Source organism: Phyllobates terribilis, unplaced genomic scaffold, assembly GCF_046119375.1.
Source record: "Phyllobates terribilis strain yellow unplaced genomic scaffold, ASM4611937v1 Scaffold_4__5_contigs__length_816908805, whole genome shotgun sequence".
In the NCBI taxonomy this organism is placed as follows: Eukaryota; Metazoa; Chordata; class Amphibia; order Anura; family Dendrobatidae; genus Phyllobates; species Phyllobates terribilis.
The window spans coordinates 72909463-72927723 of NW_027362764.1; the positions used below are offsets into that span (position 1 = coordinate 72909463).

The 18261-nt window shown below is 44.9% G+C and overlaps 1 protein-coding gene across 1 annotated transcript in view; it reads right to left on the bottom strand.

Annotated features, from left to right (window-relative positions):
- The window catches only part of NEBL (nebulette), a 292333-nt gene extending 280495 nt beyond the window's left edge, over positions 1–11838 (bottom strand). The window contains exon 1 of the mRNA XM_073677485.1: positions 11527–11838. Coding sequence (XP_073533586.1) covers positions 11527–11595 — 69 coding nt within the window. The 5' untranslated portion in view covers positions 11596–11838. The remainder of the gene's footprint in view (positions 1–11526) is intronic.
- Between the last annotated feature and the right edge of the window lie 6423 nt (positions 11839–18261).

The window sequence follows — 18261 nt, forward strand, 5'->3', positions numbered from 1 at the left end:
CGAGATGAGATCCTCGGACCCCTTGTGAGACCATATGCTGGTGCGGTTGGCCCTGGGTTCCTCCTAATGCAGGACAATGCCAGACCTCATGTGGCTGGAGTGTGTCACCAGTTCCTACAAGATGAAGGCACTGAAGCTATGGACTGGCCCGCCCCTTCCCCAGACCTGAATCCGATTGAGCACATCTGGGACGTCATGTCTCGCTCCATCTACCAACGTCACGTTGTACCACAGACTGTCCAGGAGTTGGCGGATGCTTTAGTCCAGGTCTGGGAGGAGATCCCACAGGAGACCATCCACAACCTCATCAGGAGCATGCCCAGGCGTTGTAGGGAGGTCATACAGGCACGTGGAGGCCACACACAATACTGAGACTCATTTTGACTTGTTTTAAGGACATTACATCAAAGTTGGATCAGCCTGTAGTGTGTGTTTCCACTTTAATGTTGGGGGTGACTCCAAATCCAGACCTCCATTGGTTAATAAATTTGATTTCCATTGATGATTTTTGTGTTATTTTGTTGTCAGCACATTCAACTTTGTACAGAACAAAGTATTTAATGAGAATATTTCATTCAGATCTAGGATGTGTTATTTGAGTGTTCCCTTTATTTTTTTGAGCAGTATGAATGAATTAGAACTACAACGTGTCCCATAAAAAACACTAGCTTAATATTAATGCAAAAAAATGTTATTGTCATCAGGATTCAGAGATGAAAAAAGTCCTTAAAGAGTAACTAAACATTGTAATTTTTTCTTTATAAATTGGAGTCTCTTAAAGCTTGGTAGATCAATAGAGGTCTGGTATGGGCTCAGTGGAAAGTGGGAATCCTCGCACTTACCCACTTACAGCCTTGGCTGCTGTCAGTGAGGTTATTAATGGTTGTCCGAGGAATGTTCTGTCACGCTCAAAATTAACAAAGGTACAAAAGATTAATTACTTTTAAAGAGAAGTTCTCGCCAGGTAAAAAGGGTCCAGTTTTTGGTCTTTTGTTCCCACTGCTCCTCCGAGTATGCCGTTTTTAAAAAAATTATGATTCCAGAAATATGAGACCTTTTCAGTTAGTGCTGATTTTCATAGATTTTACCAAGGAGGCATGGGACACAGGATCCTCTGAGGCGTGTCTTGAGGCTGCTCTGTAAGGAGATGGACAGCTGCCCACGTTTCCCTCTTGAACCAACAAGTTTTACTGCGTGATATGTTATGCGATATAATGTGAATTGTGAGATGTGTTAAAGATGTTAATAATATTGATAATGTGTGTAGTTGGCAATAGGGACAGGTAGAGTTAATGTTTGGGACTAGACCAGAGTGGGAGCGGCTGAGTCACAGGGAGAGTGACAATTTCCCGTCAGAGAGTCAGATAGAGTACTAGAGCACGGAACTCCTGAAAGCAGGTGCACAAGTATTAGCCCAATCCGTAGTATAATGTCTATGAAGAACTTGCCATTCATATACTATCTATGAGGAATTTGGCACTCAAGTGTGCCAAGTTCTTCATAGAGAGTCGGATAGGACCTGAAGTACATAGTAAGTGGACCTAAAGGTCCAGGGTGAGCAGTGCCGCATTCTGGGGTGACTCTAAATGAGAGGAGACCGACGAAAAGGGATAGCAAGATCCGGAGCAGAAGTTACTAAGAGACAGAGTGACCTTCTGGAAACAGGTCCTGGGAGAGGACACCTAACCACAGGACCCCGAGCTTATAATGTCTCACGTACTCAGTCCTGATTAGGCCCGTTACCTGCAAACAAGTAAAGTGTCCCGGGAGAAAGTTCCAGAGCGTCAGCATTACCGGCCATACTAGCACCCTAAAGGTGAACAAGGGCGCGGAACCATGGAACAACAGATGGGTTGTGGTGAAGTAGTGAGAAAGAGTGGACATAGAGAACAATAGAGGAAATGAACATGTAACTTGCCGGGGCGTAAGAAACAAGTACTTCGCCAATGGCTACCGCTCCGTGCCACGTTACATGAGCACTAAATAATGTACCTGAAACTGGCTGTGGCTGTTAACCATTTGGATGCTGCTGTTAGCCTCTGACACGCCGGCTCCAATTGGCCTCCTGCGACTTGATCACGGGGTGCTAATGAATTACTTTGACAGAAGTTGGTCTGCTGAAGGCCCCCTTTGCTGCCATCTTGGTTCTCCTCGAAGCTCAGCTATATGCTGAGGTTCAAAGGAGACCGGGATCTACACTATATACTGCAGTACTCTAGTACATGCAGTATATAGTGAAAGTGACTGGATGATCGCAGGTTCAAGTCCCCTAAAAGGACTAAAAAAATAAATTAAAAATTAAAAAAAAAAAATACAAAATATGTATTCATACAAATTTGAACCCCTCATTTTTCCCCCAATAAAATACATAAACATATTTGGTATTGCCGCGCCCATAAAAGTCTGATCCATCAAAATATAATTAACCCGATTTGTAAATGCCGTAATGGAAAAAAAAAATCAAAGCGCCGAAATTGCAGTTGGTCACCACTCCTCCCTAAAAAAAAAAATACAATAAAAATCAATCAAAATATTGTATGTACCCCAAAAAGTCAGCTGGCCAGGCAAAAAAAAATATCCCAGAAAATGGTGAGACAGACAAAAAAAAATTTTTTTGATTTACAAACTTCTGAATTATTTTTCACCACCTAAGGTAAAAAAGAAGAAGCACATTTGGTATCGCCGTAATCTTACTAAGGCCGCTATCAGACGGCCGTATGTTCTCTTGTGGCGCCTCTGAGGGTTCGGTCACCACAGAGGTACTGCATCTCAACCAGAGGTGTGGTATCTCACTCTCAGGTAAGGAAGGAGTACTGATCGGGACCCTAACACCTGCATCCAAAACACCACTCCAGGCCAGCAGGAGGGGGCAAGATGCCTCTGGTTCTTGCTGAGCCCCTTTCATGGCTGGAGTGGGGGGGGACCCAGAGAGGGGGAACCATGTAGTGGGTGTGGGTGGAGGAAGTAGCTAAGGGGAGCACATGAGAGGAAGGTATAAAAAGGGAAGCCATCTTAGAAAGACAGATCAGTCCAGTCAGAGGAGGAGAGAGAGAGAGAACAGTCTACAGTGAGAGGAGTGGAGGAGGACTCTGCAGGAGCTCTGCTCAGGAGGAGGGCCTGAGGAGAGGCCCAGGTCTGAAGAAAGAGGAGAGGGAGCAGGAAGGGCTCCAGAAACTGAAGAAGGGACCCCAGGGGTACGGGCAGTGCTGGAAGCCACCCGTACACCCGAATCTACCAGGAGGTGGAGGGGTCAGGCCACACAAAGGGGACCGGTCCCTCAGCTAGCAGAGAACTCTATGTCTTAACTAGAAACCGGAGGCTGCAGTATTTCAAGTCCTGCAGCCAACAGTCCATATCAGTCTCACCAAGAAGGTAGCTATATAGGACCCAGGGGACGGAACAGACGTCGCCCGATAAGGCCCGCAGGTACCGGATTGGGACACTAGAGAGACGGCCAGAGAGAAGACACAGAAGGGGGTCCTGCTAAGTACTCCGGAGCTATCTGAGGGTGGACTGAACCCCTCACTGAGTAAGCGCAGCACGACGAGGGAAGTTACTTTGGCGTCTGTAACTTGGACTGCAATAACCGTGAGTAAAGACCCAGAGGACTGCACTTCCTTGTCTCTGTGTTTCTTTCTGCGCCATCAGTCCCTGCACTACAACGCCCAGCACAACCTATCCCATCTACACTGCCCTGGAGCTAAGCTCTACCTGTGGAGAGCCACACCATCCCTGCTGCAGTAACATCATCAGCTCCAGAGGTCATGCTCCACAGCGGCGGCTCCCTTAGCCGCATGCCACAGGTGGCGTCACGAACTTTATAAACTATAATCCCCTGTAAATATACCCCTTTTGAATGACCGCCACTGTGACATCCCCCAGCATCTACCGGCCCAGCACTGAGTACCCCACGGCCCAGGGGGCGCGTCACTCTCATGCCAGAGAATCAGGTCGATTATGCTAATGACACTCAGATCAAACTCTGTCACCTGAGTATGATCCAATTTTCTAGCATGAGAGAATCATATCACGGTTGCGGAGAGGATGGAGAACTTAATTTCTCCATCTCCTCCATTGTCTCTGTCTGCAGTAATCGGACTGCACTCAGATGACATCCAAGTGCAGTCTGATGTGTTACATGCACCTATAGACTTGTATGGGTGTGCATGGTCTGATTGTTGGATGCACTCGCAGAAGGCTATGATTTTTTTCTCATAGCAAATCAGCATGAGAAAAAAAGTGCTAGTCTGCAATCCGATAAAACATCAGATAGCAGTCGGCCATGTTATACCCTTGTGTGAGTGAGCCCTAACCTGAAAAATCAGGTTTCCAGGTCGTTTTTACCGCACAATCAACACCGTAAAAACAAAGGCCAAAAAAAGCAATGACAGAATTGCACCTTTTTCACCACTTCACCGCACTTGGAATTGTTTCCCCGTTATTCAGTACATTGTCAAATGAACAGTGTAATTCAAAAGTACAACTCGTCCGGCGAAAAAAAACAAGCCTTCATGTGGCTATGTCGACCAAAATATAAAAAAATAGTTATGGCTTTTAGAAGAAGAGGAGGAAAAAACGAAAAGGCAAAAAAGGAAAAATTGCCCAGTGCTAAACGCGTAAAGTCACAAATAAACAGTGGTTGATATAGTTAAATCCGAAATATACTAAGTTCATGTTAGACATCAGAGGCTTTTTTATATACATACATATATATACTGTATATATATTCATGGTCGAAGATTTGTACCATTTTTATGTTTTGGACCACTACTGCTTTTGACTTGGAAATATTAATGAAAAATACAGACCAAAATGCTGCCATGTGAAAGTGGCCTAAGTGGCCCATTTTAACTTCTGCCTGCGGAAGTGGCCTAAACTCACATCTCTAGTCAGGCTTCTATTCCTCTGTCCTTGTTTTACCTTCTCTCATAAATCTACTACATTTTTTTAAGCATTAGAGAAGCAGAGAATTTCTCTCCACAAGGCAGGGATGGGTTAGGTGGAGGAGGCTGGGAATGGCAGAGGCGGGTGAGGCGGGTAAAATACTTGTTCTATTTGTTTTGTAGCAGGGAGGATGCCACTAATATGTATTTCCTGCACAGAATCTGAGGCAGTTTATTTTAAGGTATTTTGCTCTTTTGAAAAGAAAAAAAACATGTTAGCAAATATAAGTCTGTACTTAAATAGAGGTAAAAGGAATTCATCTTTATTTACTCTGTAACTTAGAGGACAGCTTACAGACAAGAGCCGATGTGAATGCCTCAGGGCAAAACACTGTGAAGACTCCCTTCTATTACCGTATGTTGGAAGGAGGGAACTGCGGGTCACAAAAAAACAAGCTACAGCTAAAACATTAACATTGGATTACAATTCCAGATTAAAAGGTTACATATAGTAGCAAAATCAAACCATGATAAAGATGTACAAATAACAGCGTTATCATCTTCTGCATAGTTCTGCCATACACTGCTCAAGTAATACCATCAGGGCAGGCTTCAGGTTTACGGCGACATAGCCCTAGTGGGTCTCTCTTCACTGTCAGAATTTTTCCTCTTCTCCTTCGAAGAACTATTTTTATTTTTTGGTTGATATGAGCTGCAGTGTTTATTGATACCATTTTGGAGTATATACGACTTTCTGATCTCTTTTTATTCCACCTTTTTGGGGGTTTAAGTAACCAATAATTATTGATTGATTTGATTTTTTTTTTAATTTCAGCATTAACTATACAAGATAAATATAATATTTTATTGATTTGGACAATTACATTAAGCTTAATTTTAATTTTTGTTCTGGGAAAAAGGGGAGTATTTGAACTTTTATATATTTGTTTTAGTTTTTTTCTTAATATTTTTCATTGTTTGTGATTTTACATTTTTTATTTGTTTTTCCAGTGGGCTTGTACCTGTGATTCCTTTGTACAGTACACTGCAATACTATAATATTGCAATGTATTGAAAAATTGCTGTTCTCCTCTGTATACAAACATGGCAGACACGGGGGGGGGGCTTCAGTAGACCCATGGCTAACATGATAAGGCCTTTGGCACCCCATTTCCAGCCTCTTAAATGTTACTGTACAATTAGCAGTAGCATCCAAGAGTGTGTGCACACAAGGGTTTTTCAGGCTGTAGTTTTCACACTTCCTTCGAATATCTTGGTTATATTGAATAGTTGTAGTGGCTTGCATCTGTTCACACTTGGCTTATTCTGGTTGGAGGTGCTGCTCAGTTTTTTTATTCTTGTAGTATACTCTTTTCTGACAATGGACTCCTCCCATCAGCCTAAGGTGTTAATTACAGCTGGATCCTGCCTGCCCTTAAATTTGTAGGCTTTCAGCTCGAAAGAGATATATAAGTTTAGGGTTCCATTAAAAGGGGTACACCTTGTTGCAGCTGATGGGCTCTCATGAATTTGTGTGCTATGTACCTTAATTTTTTAACATATTTTCTATAGAAGCAGTGCAGTTACTATTTCATATATGCAATGTTTATTATAGCATTTCAGAGCACAGCTGTACTTTTTTGATGGCAGTGTTAGTGCGGCAGCCCATCAGTGGGTGCTATGTGGCATATCAATTGAGACACAGAACGGCATCGGTGCCACACTTAGTTGTTGTTTTTTTACACTGGGGAATTTAGTATTTAAGAAGGGGTTGTCCGTCTACGTAGTGGACAACTCCTTTAATGTTCGTGCTGTATACTTTTACAGTGGCATGTAAAAGTTTGGGCACCCTTGGTCAAAATTACTGTTATTGTAAACAGTTAAGCAACTTAAAGAAATTATCTCTAAAAGGCCTAAAGTTAAAGATGACACATTTCCTTTGTATTTTAGGCAAATAAAAATTATATATTTTTATCTTTTACATTTTAAAAATTATAAAAAGGAAAATGGGCACATGCAAAAGTTTGGGCATCCTGCATGGTTAGTACCTAGTAGCGCCCCCTTTTAAAAATACCACAGCTGTTAAACGCTTTTTGTAGCCAGCCAAGACTCTTTCAATTCTTCTTTGAGGGATTTTCATCCATTCTGCCTTGGAAAATTCTTCCAGCTCTGTGAGATTTCTGGGTCATCTTGTATGCACTGCTATTTTGAGGTCTAGCCACTGTTTTTCAATGATGTTCAGATCAGGGGACTGTGAGGGCAATTGTAAAACCTTCAGCTTGCTACTTTTGAGGTAGGCTATTGTGGATTTTGATGTGTGTTAAGATCATTATCCATTTGTTGAAGCCATCCTCTTTTCAACTGCAGCTTTATTACAGATGGTGTTATGTTTGCATCCAGAATTTGTTAAAATGGCATTGAATCCATTTTTTGCTCTACCCGTGAAATGTTCCCCGTGCCATTGGCTGCAACACAACCCCAAAGCATGATTGATCCACCCCTGTGCTTAATGGTTACCAAGATGTTCTTTTCCTAAAATTCTGTGTTTTTTTTTCTCCACATATACCTTTGATCATTGTGGCCAAAGAGTTCTATTTTAACCTCATCAGTCCACAGGACTTGTTTCTAAAATGCATCTGGCTTGTTTAGATGTTCTTTTGCATAGTTCTAATGCTGAATTTATGGTGAGGACGCAGGAGACGTTTTCTTCTGATGTCTCTTCCATGAAGGCCATATTTGTGCAGGTGTCTCTGAACAGTAGAGCAATGTACCAAAATTCCAGAGTCTGCTAAATCTTTCTGAAGATCTTTTGCAGTCAAGAGGGGGATCTTAATTGCCTCTTTAGCAATCCTACAAGCAGCTCTCACTGAAATTTTGCTTGGTCTTCCAGACCTTATCTTGACCTCCACTGCTCCTGTTAACTACCATTTCTTAATTACATTTTGAAGTGAGGAAAGGGCAACTTAAAATGCTTTGCTATCTTCTTATAGCCTTCTCCTGCTTTGTGGGCCTCCACCATTTTCATTTTCAGAGTGCTAGGCAACTGCTTAGCAGCACCCAAAGCTGCGTTTTTTTGGCACAAGGTTAGAGGAGGCTGAGTTTTTATAAAGCTGGGAAATTTGCATCACCTAGCCTTTCCTAACGATGATAGTGAATAAGCCATAATCCTAACAGACTAATTAAAGTCTGAAACCTTGGTCAAAGTTATCTGAGAACACAAATCTCCAAGGGTGCTCAAACTTTTGCGTCAGTCCACTTTCCTTTTTGTAATTTTTAAAATGTAAAAAATAACAAAATATATATTTTTTTGCCAAAAAATATAAAGGAAATGTGTCATCTTTAACTTTAGGCCTTTTAGAGGTCATTTAATCTTCAACTTGCTTAACTGTTCACAATAACAGTATTTTTTTTACCAGGGGTGCCCAAACATTTACATGCCACTGTATATATTGATAGATCATACTTTTGCATATGTGGCAATATCAAATATGTTTATTTTATTTTTTTTTGTATTGGGAAAAAGTGGTCTGATTCAGAGAGCAACAAGGGGCATTAATAAGCCCCCGTCAGCTATGGCATCCCATCGCCACCCAGAAATCATGTTGCGGGATGGTGCCACTTAAAGGATGCTCTCAAAGATTGACAGTGATGTTTAAGTGGTTAAACAGCAGCGATCGACACTAGCTCTGATCGCCAATGTTAGAGGCGGGCGCTGGCTGTATAGCACAGCCAGCACCCGACGTGTAGGGTGTGAACTCAGCTCCTGAGCCCATTCCATACATCTCCACCCTACATGTGCAGTACATATATGGAGAATGTCAGGAAGGGGTTAATGGTGTGTCCTCTTCCAAAAACAGTAGCAATACAACCCATGGAGAGGTGTGGCACTGTTTCTGTCTGACACTGGTAGGGGGGCATATACTTTTCATATCACAATGTCAGTCCTGTTGGAAATAAGGCCATTTGTGAAGCAGCAGCTGGATATTTCTTTCACTTTGCTTAAACTTACTGAGTAAACACATCTGCCGCCATGAATTAGAAAAGTGTCACCTGGCTGCCCTACAGCTCTCAATATTCATCCTCACGGGCGGCTGACACCGCATAGTAGCCGGCATCTAAAAATAATTCTCAGGAATATTTTGTGGTTGTACGATGATATTTCGACAGTACATAAAAATATACACAGATAACATAGAAGTTCTTGAGTTCACTGGTAAGCAGTAAAAAAAAAAAAAAAAAAAAAAAAAAAGAGGGAACACTCAATGTCAAGCAGCAGCTGCAAAAGCACGCAAAGATTTTATAAAATGTGGAAAAAGAGAGATTAAAAAATCTGCAATCCAAATAGAGTACTACCCTTCTATAACACCCTAGTCCAAATCTATATGCCTTAAGGGCTGTCAGTTAAACACAGCCGACATTCACCATGAGAGGCAATTCAAACATCAGTATAGGAAAGGGTTCTCTACAGTCAAAGCAGTCAAACCTTGGGATTCTATATACCAAGAAGTGGTAATGGCATATACAATGGTAAAAGTCAATGAACAATGTTTAATTGATCCACAAAAATTACCTGACAGCTATGTGGGGTCAGAGAGGAATGCATTTCTCCCACCCATCCTGTTCATTGATAGAGAATTGGCTATGGTTGGTTGCAAGGTTTTTTTTCTACCTTCCTCTGGACCAAACCACTAAGTAAGGTTGAATATAATGGATGCGTATGGTTTTGTCAACCTAAGTGACTATGTACGTACACTTCTAAAAATTCCCCCCGTCACTGGGTATAATCTCCATTTTGAAATTAAAGGGATGGTCCCATCTTATTGAATTATCACCTATCCACAGGATAAGGGATAACCGGATTATTGTTGGGGGCCGACCGCTGAGAAAAATGGGCTTTGAAGTTCCCAGTCTGAATGGAGTGGAGTTTGCACGTGTTGACGACCGCTCTATCGATTGTCTATGGGATTGGAGATAGCCAAGCATTTGGTTTGGTGGTACCCCCACACTGTTGTGATCACTGATGCAGCAGCAATAAAGGCAAACAGTTCTGGGATGTATTAAGAGAAGCATAGAGTCTAGATCACATGAAGTAATTATCCCCCTCTACTTCTTGGTCAGACCTCATCTGGAATACTGTGTACAGTTCTGGACACCACATTTTATAAAAGACATTGAAAAACTGGAGCAAGTTCAGAGAAGAGCTACCAGGATGGTGAGCGGACTGCAAACCATGTCCTATGAGGAACGGTTAAAGGATCTGGGAATGTTTAGCTTGCAAAAAAGAAGGCTTAATAGCTGTCTACAAATATCTGAAGGGCTGTCACAGTGTCATCCTTATTCTCATTTGCACATGGAAACACAAGAAGCAATGGAATGAAACTGAATGGGAGAAGATACAGATTAGATATTAGAAAAAACTTTTTGACAGTGAGGGTGATCAATGAGTGGAACAGGCGATCACGAGAGGTGGTGAGTTCTCATTCAATGGAAGTTTTCAAACAGAGGCTGGACAGACATCTGTCTGAGATGGTTTAGTGAATCCTGCATTGAGCAGGGGGTCAGACACGAGGACCCTGGAGGTCCCTTCCAATTCTAATATGCTATGATTCTATGATCAGCAACTTATCACTTATCTTGTGCTTGGGTGATAACTTGCTAAGTTGGGAGAACTCTGTTACGAATAGTTTACCAAAGTAAAGTGTGCGGCACCACTCATTTGTGCGGCACCACTCATTTGTGCAAGTTTTGACTTTATTTTTCGTCACCAATCCAATAAGAATGCAGCAAGCCTAAAGAAATGAATCCGCACGATGGGGGAAGCATCACTCTCATCATCATCATGCCTCCCCCCCCCTCCTCCTCTCTCCCAAGATGCTGTTTCATTATCACACCACTATTCAAAGCTGAGGTCTGAGCAGCGCCACCGTCAGGTGCCGCTAGCTGACATTGCCATGGCTCAGCAGTACGCCTGCCATCCGCCGTCAATACAGGATGATTACACTTCTCTCCAGGACAAGTCATTTCTGCATTGCTTTCAGCCACTCAGATGAAAACCTTTTTTTTTTTTTCTTCCCCTGAGCCAAACGTGACATTGCACAAGAGATTAGAAGCCATTTCCACAACTGTGCACACATAGCAGTTGACATCAGGAGGGGGGGCACATTCTTTCATTTCCAATGCACATCAGGCACCAAGTTGTTCCCTGCCGCCACCATACAATATGCGTCGCCTCCCTACTGCATGAAGAAATTGCTAATTAAAAGCATTCCTGCAAGAGTCACTCCTCAAGTCTTCAGGTATTCTCTCCTCTGGCATCACCATTAACCCCTCCACTCCCTAGAAGAATAAAAAGATGCAGCAGAGCCAAGATTGTTATCTGCAATGATCAGCTTTTACATAGGACAATAGGAATTGTGCAGAACTTTTACACAAACACAACCCCAAAGAGTTACATTTTGACACATCTTCTCCGCTACATTGTTACATCGCTGCTTTTCGCACTGCTTGGCACCTGCCCATCATTCACAACTAGTTAAATAGGGCAACGAGTAAAAGTCGCCTTATTTTATACGTCTGTGTCATCCGGATAAGTAAAATACAATCAAATCTCAAAGTAAAAAAAAAAAAAGACAGATAAAATTACCTTGTCCAAGCAGTTGACTTTTTCTGTGGGGTACACGACTCTGCCACAGCGGGCACACTGGGGGTTCATTTTCTTAGACTCGTTAAAAGAATTTTTAAAAGAGCAGTAATGCAAAAAATAAATGGAATAAAAAGAAAGTGCCCCCTTGGCACTGATGTCCTACAGTTTCCGCAGGCACAGGGAGCTGTCAATGATCAGGCGGTGGAAGTGCTGATCAGCTGGAGACAGAATACATCACACTGCAGTCCCAAGGCAGATGTGTGAGTGTGTGCGACTGTGTACAGCGAGCATCTAAGCTCCCCCCAGTCCGCCCTGCCTCCTCTTTTTTTTTTTCAGTTTTTTTTTTTTATTGCTTTATTGAAATGTACAATTTACAAATGCAACACTCGGGTTGATCTTGGGAATATTGACAGATTTGTTGCAGAAGGTTCTACATCTGTGCCATTCATATTAATAGTGTATGCAGAAATCCATGCACTTGCTGCAGAAAAAGCGCCGGTTGGCACGGATAGGACATGTTTTCAGAAGTTTCTGCATTCACGCCTCAACACTTCTTCCCATACCACAAGTAACCGAGCTCTCACCTCATTCTTGTAAAGTGTCAGTCACCAGCTCCAATCTACTTTTAAGTCACAGAAAAGAAAAAAAATGAATAATTAAAGACAAAAAGGAAGGAATTTATCAGTTGCAGAATTCTTAAACTCAGTTTTGCTGGAGGTAACATTGTTGCCAGAACGGTATATGGGTCCTTTGCAGTCCAATAGCTCATTATAATGCACAATTACACCTGTTTTGGAGGTGGTAGTGGCCCCTGTGACAGCACAGGTTGCATTAATGTCCACTCCTGACTGCCGCTATTAGCAACAAATTTATCAAAATATTGCACGGTTGATTATAAATTGGTTGCATCTTTAAATATGCCTAGAGATGTTTCTTTAACGTCCACTTACTGGAGTGACATTTTTTTCTTTTTTGAGGGGGGATTCATCATGAGAAGAACTTTTGAAGTCAGTTTTGCTGGAGGCTGTGGGCAGTGGCGTACCGCCTATGGCGGCAGGCCACGCGACTGCTATGGGGCCCGTGAGCCGGGGGGGCGCCCCCCGCATCGTGCCCCCCCGCACAGCTAGCATCGCCCCCCGACCCGCATTTAACTGTATCTGCAGATGTCAATACAGTTGAAGGCAATGATGGAGGAGGAAGCGTCATGTGACACTCCCGCTCCCATCATTCCCCCTCTGCGTCACTTCATCACACCATGCTGGGTCAGGCAGTGGAGCTGATGAGAGAGACGCGCTGCAGAGACCTAAGCAGCGGGGGAACGAGGAGCTGTATGTATTTATTTATTTAAAAATGGTGCTCATATTACTGGAGGACTGTGGCTGTTCTATGCCCTATGGGGTCCGCACTATACCCTGTGGGGGCCACATTATGCCCTATGGTGACCACACTAAGCCATATGGGGTCCACACTATGCCCTATGGGGGCCCCACTAAGCCCTATGGGGGCCGCATTATGCCCTATGGGGGACCCCACTAAGCCCTATGGGGGCCGCACTATACCCTATGGGGGCCGCACTATACCCTATGGGGGCCGCACTATGCCCTATGGGGGCCGCACTATGCGTGGAGGGGGTGCATTTTATTGCATGGAGGACCATGGGGGTGCATTATACTATATGGAAGGCTATGTGGGGCTATTACAATATTTGGAGGATTATGTGGGGCCATTATACTGTGTACAAGCAAGTATACAGTGTGAAGGTTTGTGTGGGGTCCAGCTTACTGTTTGGATGGCTAGTGCGGGCCATTATACTATATGTAGGCCCATTATACTGCATGGAGGGCTGTGTGCCAGTCATAGTTGGGGGATCATACTGTGTTGGGGTCACCATACTTTGCCTTGGGAGTTGAGGTGAGGTACAATATGGTCATTATACTGCACATGTGGAGGAATTCACCATAGGGGTATCATAATGTGTTTAGGGGGGGAGCACTTTTGTTGGCATCATACTTTATGGGGGCAATGAAAGAGGAATCTAGGACTTCAGCAGGAGGAAAATTACTATGTAAAGGATGGAAAGTTGTGAGATCTGCTCTTCTGTGACCCTGACAATTATTTAATTTTTGTTGTTGTTTCTTTCTTTTTTTTTTTGGTGGGGGAGACCCAATCAGAACTTCTGCTATGGGGCCCCATGATTTCTATCTACGCCCCTGGCTGTGGGGGAATTTACACCAGTGTTTTATTTGATAAAAACTTACAAATATTGTTGTACAAAAAATTTGCAACTTCTTAATATTTTACTCCACTATTAAAAAGTGTGTGGCAATGTGGGTGCTTTTAGCAATGTACAGAGGACGATGTAGATCCAGCTTCACGGAGTTAAAACCATAACATTTTATGGTGCCTCTAGCACCTGTGTTCATGGTGCTATTTATTTCCCACCACGAATAAAGGTGCTACAGGCATCAGAAATGCGCTAGTAAACTTCTTACATGGTGTATTCCTTACATGGTAAACTTCTTACATGGTAAACTTCTTACATGGTAAACTTCTTACATGGTGAAATTCTTACATGGTGAAATTCTTACATGGTGTACTTCTTACATGGTGTACTTCTTACATGGTGTACTTCTTAGGCTAAGTGTCCACGATGCAGAAATGCTGCATATTTTTTCCGCTTCTCCCTGGCAGGAAAAACAGATTTTACATGCATTTTTCCTGCCAGGTAGAAGCGTTTGTAAATTGTTTTTGCATGCATTTCTGCATGCGGGTTATCAAGCGCTTTCCAAGCGATTTTAGCATCACTTGGAAAGTGCTTGATAACTTGGTCACACTATATAAATCCATGCAACCGGCATGGATTTATATAGTGTGACCAAGTAATAGTTAAAAAAAAGAATAAGAATGGTAAAAAATAAAAAATAAAGATTATACTTACCTTCCGATGGCCCCCGGTGTTTTCTCCGCTGCGTCCGGTCTGTTGTATCGGTCACGGTGGTGTGAAAGGACCTGCCATGACGTCATTTAGTCATGTGACAGGTCACGCGACCGTCGACGTCAGCGGTCGCGTGACCTGTCACATGACTAAATGACGTCATGACAGGTCGTCAAACCACCGTGACCCATACAACAGACTGGACGCATCGCTGAGGAGACCAGGGGCCATCAGAAGGTAAGTATAATCTTTAATTTTTTACTTTAAATTCTTTTTTTAACAGGTTCTATGGTACCTGGGTCTGGATGAGAGTCTCCTCTTCTCCAAACCTGGGTACCATCCACACATTGAACCGTATGATATCCGCTTGTGCAAATGTGCTGACATGGATAATATGCGTTTCAATGCAAGTCAATAGCGGCAATTACTCTGCGTGTCCGCAAAATTAATGGACATGCTGCGTATTTTTCCGCAATGATAATCCACAGCAGAAATTTCCGCAGCATGTGCACAGCACATGAATATTATCATTGGGGACCATGGGGAACGTATTACCAAGCATTTTTTAAGCGTTTTCCCTGCGGAAATTCCACCGCAAAAGCGCTTGAAAAACGCATAGTGGGCAAGCAGCCTGAGATGGTGAACTTCTTACATGTTGTACTTCTTACATGGTATACTTCTTACATGGTATACTTCTTACATGGTGAACTTCTTACATGGTAAACGTCTTACCTGGTGTACTTCTTACCTGGTGAACTTCTTACCTGGTGAACTTCTTACCTGGTGTACTTCTTACATGGTGAACTTCTTACATGGTGAACTTCTTACATGGTGAACTTCTTACATGGTGAACGTCTTACATGGTGAACTTCTTACCTGGTGAACTTCTTACCTGGTGAACTTCTTACCTGGTGAACTTCTTACATGGTGAACTTCTTACATGGTGAACTTCTTACATGGTGAACTTCTTACATGGTGAACTTCTTACATGGTGAACTTCTTACATGGTGAACTTCTTACATGGTGAACGTCTTACATGGTGAACTTCTTCCATGGTGTACTTCTTATGACTCGCCCCCTGGGCCGTGGGGCACTCGGAACCGGGCTTCAGGGCAATGCTGGGAGTAGTAGTGGCGACCCGGTTCCGTGGCTCTGGGTGGTCAGACCAGTGGTAGTCTGCTATGTGCTGTAGGTAATGTCCGACTACTCCACCCGTGGATTGCGGTCAGGGCTAACCGCCGCTGCAGTGCAGACCGCTGGGGCTGATATAAATGTGCAGCACTGAATAGTTCAACTCCCCACGGGAGGAGTATGGCCCCAGGGCAGTATATATAATGGATGATGGAGGGGATGATTCCGACCGCGATAGTCAGGAAACGGAGGCCTCTTAAACAGTTCAGGGTCTTTATTAGGACAGGTAAAATGACCCAGAAACAGGCCCGGCTAGGAGGGGGCCTGGATGTCTGAGAACAAGTGGGAAGCTGGCCATGGTCAGGGTGAGGGTGTAGGCCTACCGTGCTCTCTGTGCTCCTTCTGGCTATTTCCCTCCTTATAGTGTAACAGCCCACGTTCCCGAGCTCACCGTGTCCTCTCACCCGTATGGCTTGCAACTTGGGTCCCTTTCTACTCCCGGCCTGGTACGGCTTTGCTGGTCCCTTCTGCTGTGGCGGAGCCTCCGGGCTTCTTAGGCCAAGGAGCATACAGTCCCCTGCGGACTGGTTATCTGCTGTAGGACGTGGAATCCTCACAGCCTCAGACACCAAAGTCTGGTAGATTAATTTCTCTATCTGCCAGGACAGGCTCACTTCGCCTCTTGTCCCTGGCTCGTGGCTCTCCTACTGCCACACATCCTCTTAGGCTGCAACACAACTGTCTGTCCCTGCTCTGGGACACCTCTCAATCCAGAGACAGGTTGTCCAGTTCTCCCTAACCCTGCCCCCAGCTCCAGCTTTTATAGGGACAGCCTGCTCCCCCTACTGGTCTGGGACAGGAGGTGCTGCATGCTTATGGTCCTTGACTAGAGGACCTCCCCCTTGCTCTCAGACACAGCTTTATTATATTTGTGGCATCCAGGCCAGGGTGACACATTCCTGCCTAGTAAAATTTAGTACTCCGGGACTAAACAATAAACAAAGATAATATGCATGACCATAAAACATTAGTAGACAAACGACGCACAGGTTGAGTTCTTAAGGTCACAGTGTGGTCTGTGACCGGGTGTCCATATCACCAACACAACGGGGAGCCTTAACCAGGTGGGGGTCTGTCTTAGCCCCAAGTCCTTTACAGTCTTAGTTCATTCCTTGGTCAGGCTCCGAATGCAGTCCATACAAAGTCCCTGTTATTAAAAGTTCATAACCTTTGAGTCCGTACGGTAACTGTAAGAAACTGAAATACACAATTACTAATCATGCATGTAATTTTGCAAACATTTAGCACTTGGCAACAGGGTTATTTACAGTTTAAGTGCACCCTATATTCTCCAGCGAGCGGGTATCTGCCCCTTTGTGCTCCTGGTTGACCTGCGTAACCCACTGTCTGGTGGCGGACCGACCTGGCTTTCCCCACTAGCGTTAGGGGTAGAGCTACCAGCTTGGTGTACAGGTAGGGTGTAGCGTCGGCGTCCCTGCCTCCTGCTAGGCAGGGACGCTGTTCCCCTCACCTCTCCGCTCCGTGCCCGGCGTCTTCCTCCCGCACTGCTGGCAGCGCGCGCTGCTTCCCGGCCACTGTGCTTAGGGCGCGCGCGCGTGCTCCCCCTCTCTTAAAGGGGCCGCGCGCGCCGTCCTAAGGAGTCCCCGGCCAATGGCCGGAGGACCTCACCATATATAAGGCACCTCCTCCAAAATGGAGGTGCCCGAGCAATGTTGTTGCATAGCCTATCACTCTGCTTCAGCCCTCAGGTCCCGTTACCAGATACCTGCCAGTTACCTGCCAGATTCCTGCTTGATACCTGCCTGATACTTGTCTATCTACTTGCATTCCTGCGGTCCGACAGTCTGCCTACCAGCCCTGCCAGTCTGTCTATGGATCTGATTGACCGCTCACCTGGGAGCGCTCATCTGCTACCTGCCTGCTAGCCTACCTGGGGGCTCTGCCATAACGTGCTGTGACCACCTGCCTGTCCAGAGACTCTTACCCGCTCACCTGGGAGCATCCGCCTGCTACCTGCCTGCTAGCCTACCTGGAGGCTCTGCCGTCACGTGCTGTGACCACCTGCCTGTCCAGAGACTCTTACCCGCTCACCTGGGAGCGTCCGCCTGCTACCTGTCTGCTAGCCTACCTGGAGGCTCTGCCGTCACGTGCTGTGACCACCTGCCTGTCCAGAGACTCTTACCCGCTCACCTGGGAGCGTCCGCCTGCTACCTGCCTGCTAGCCTACCAGGAGGCTCTGCCGTCACCTGCTGTGACCACCTGCCTGTCCAGAGACTCTTGCCCGCTCACCTGGGAGCGTCCACCTGCTACCTGCCTGCTAGTCTACCTGGAGGCTTAGCCATCACTTGCCGTGACCACCTGCCTGTCCAGAGACTCTTGCCCGCTCACCTGGGAGCGTCCACCTGCTACCCGTCTGCTAGCCTATCTGGAGGCTTAGTCGTCACTTGCTGTGACCACCCGCCTGTCAAGAGACTGTCCCCGTCTCTTGCCGTGACCTCCTGCCCTTCTACCCAGAGACTGTCCCCGTCACTTGCCGTGACCTCCTGCCCTTCTACCCAGAGACTGTCCCCGTCACTTGCCGTGACTTCCTGCCCTTCTACCCAGAGACGTCCCCGTCACTTGCCGTGACTACCTGCCCACCTACCCTG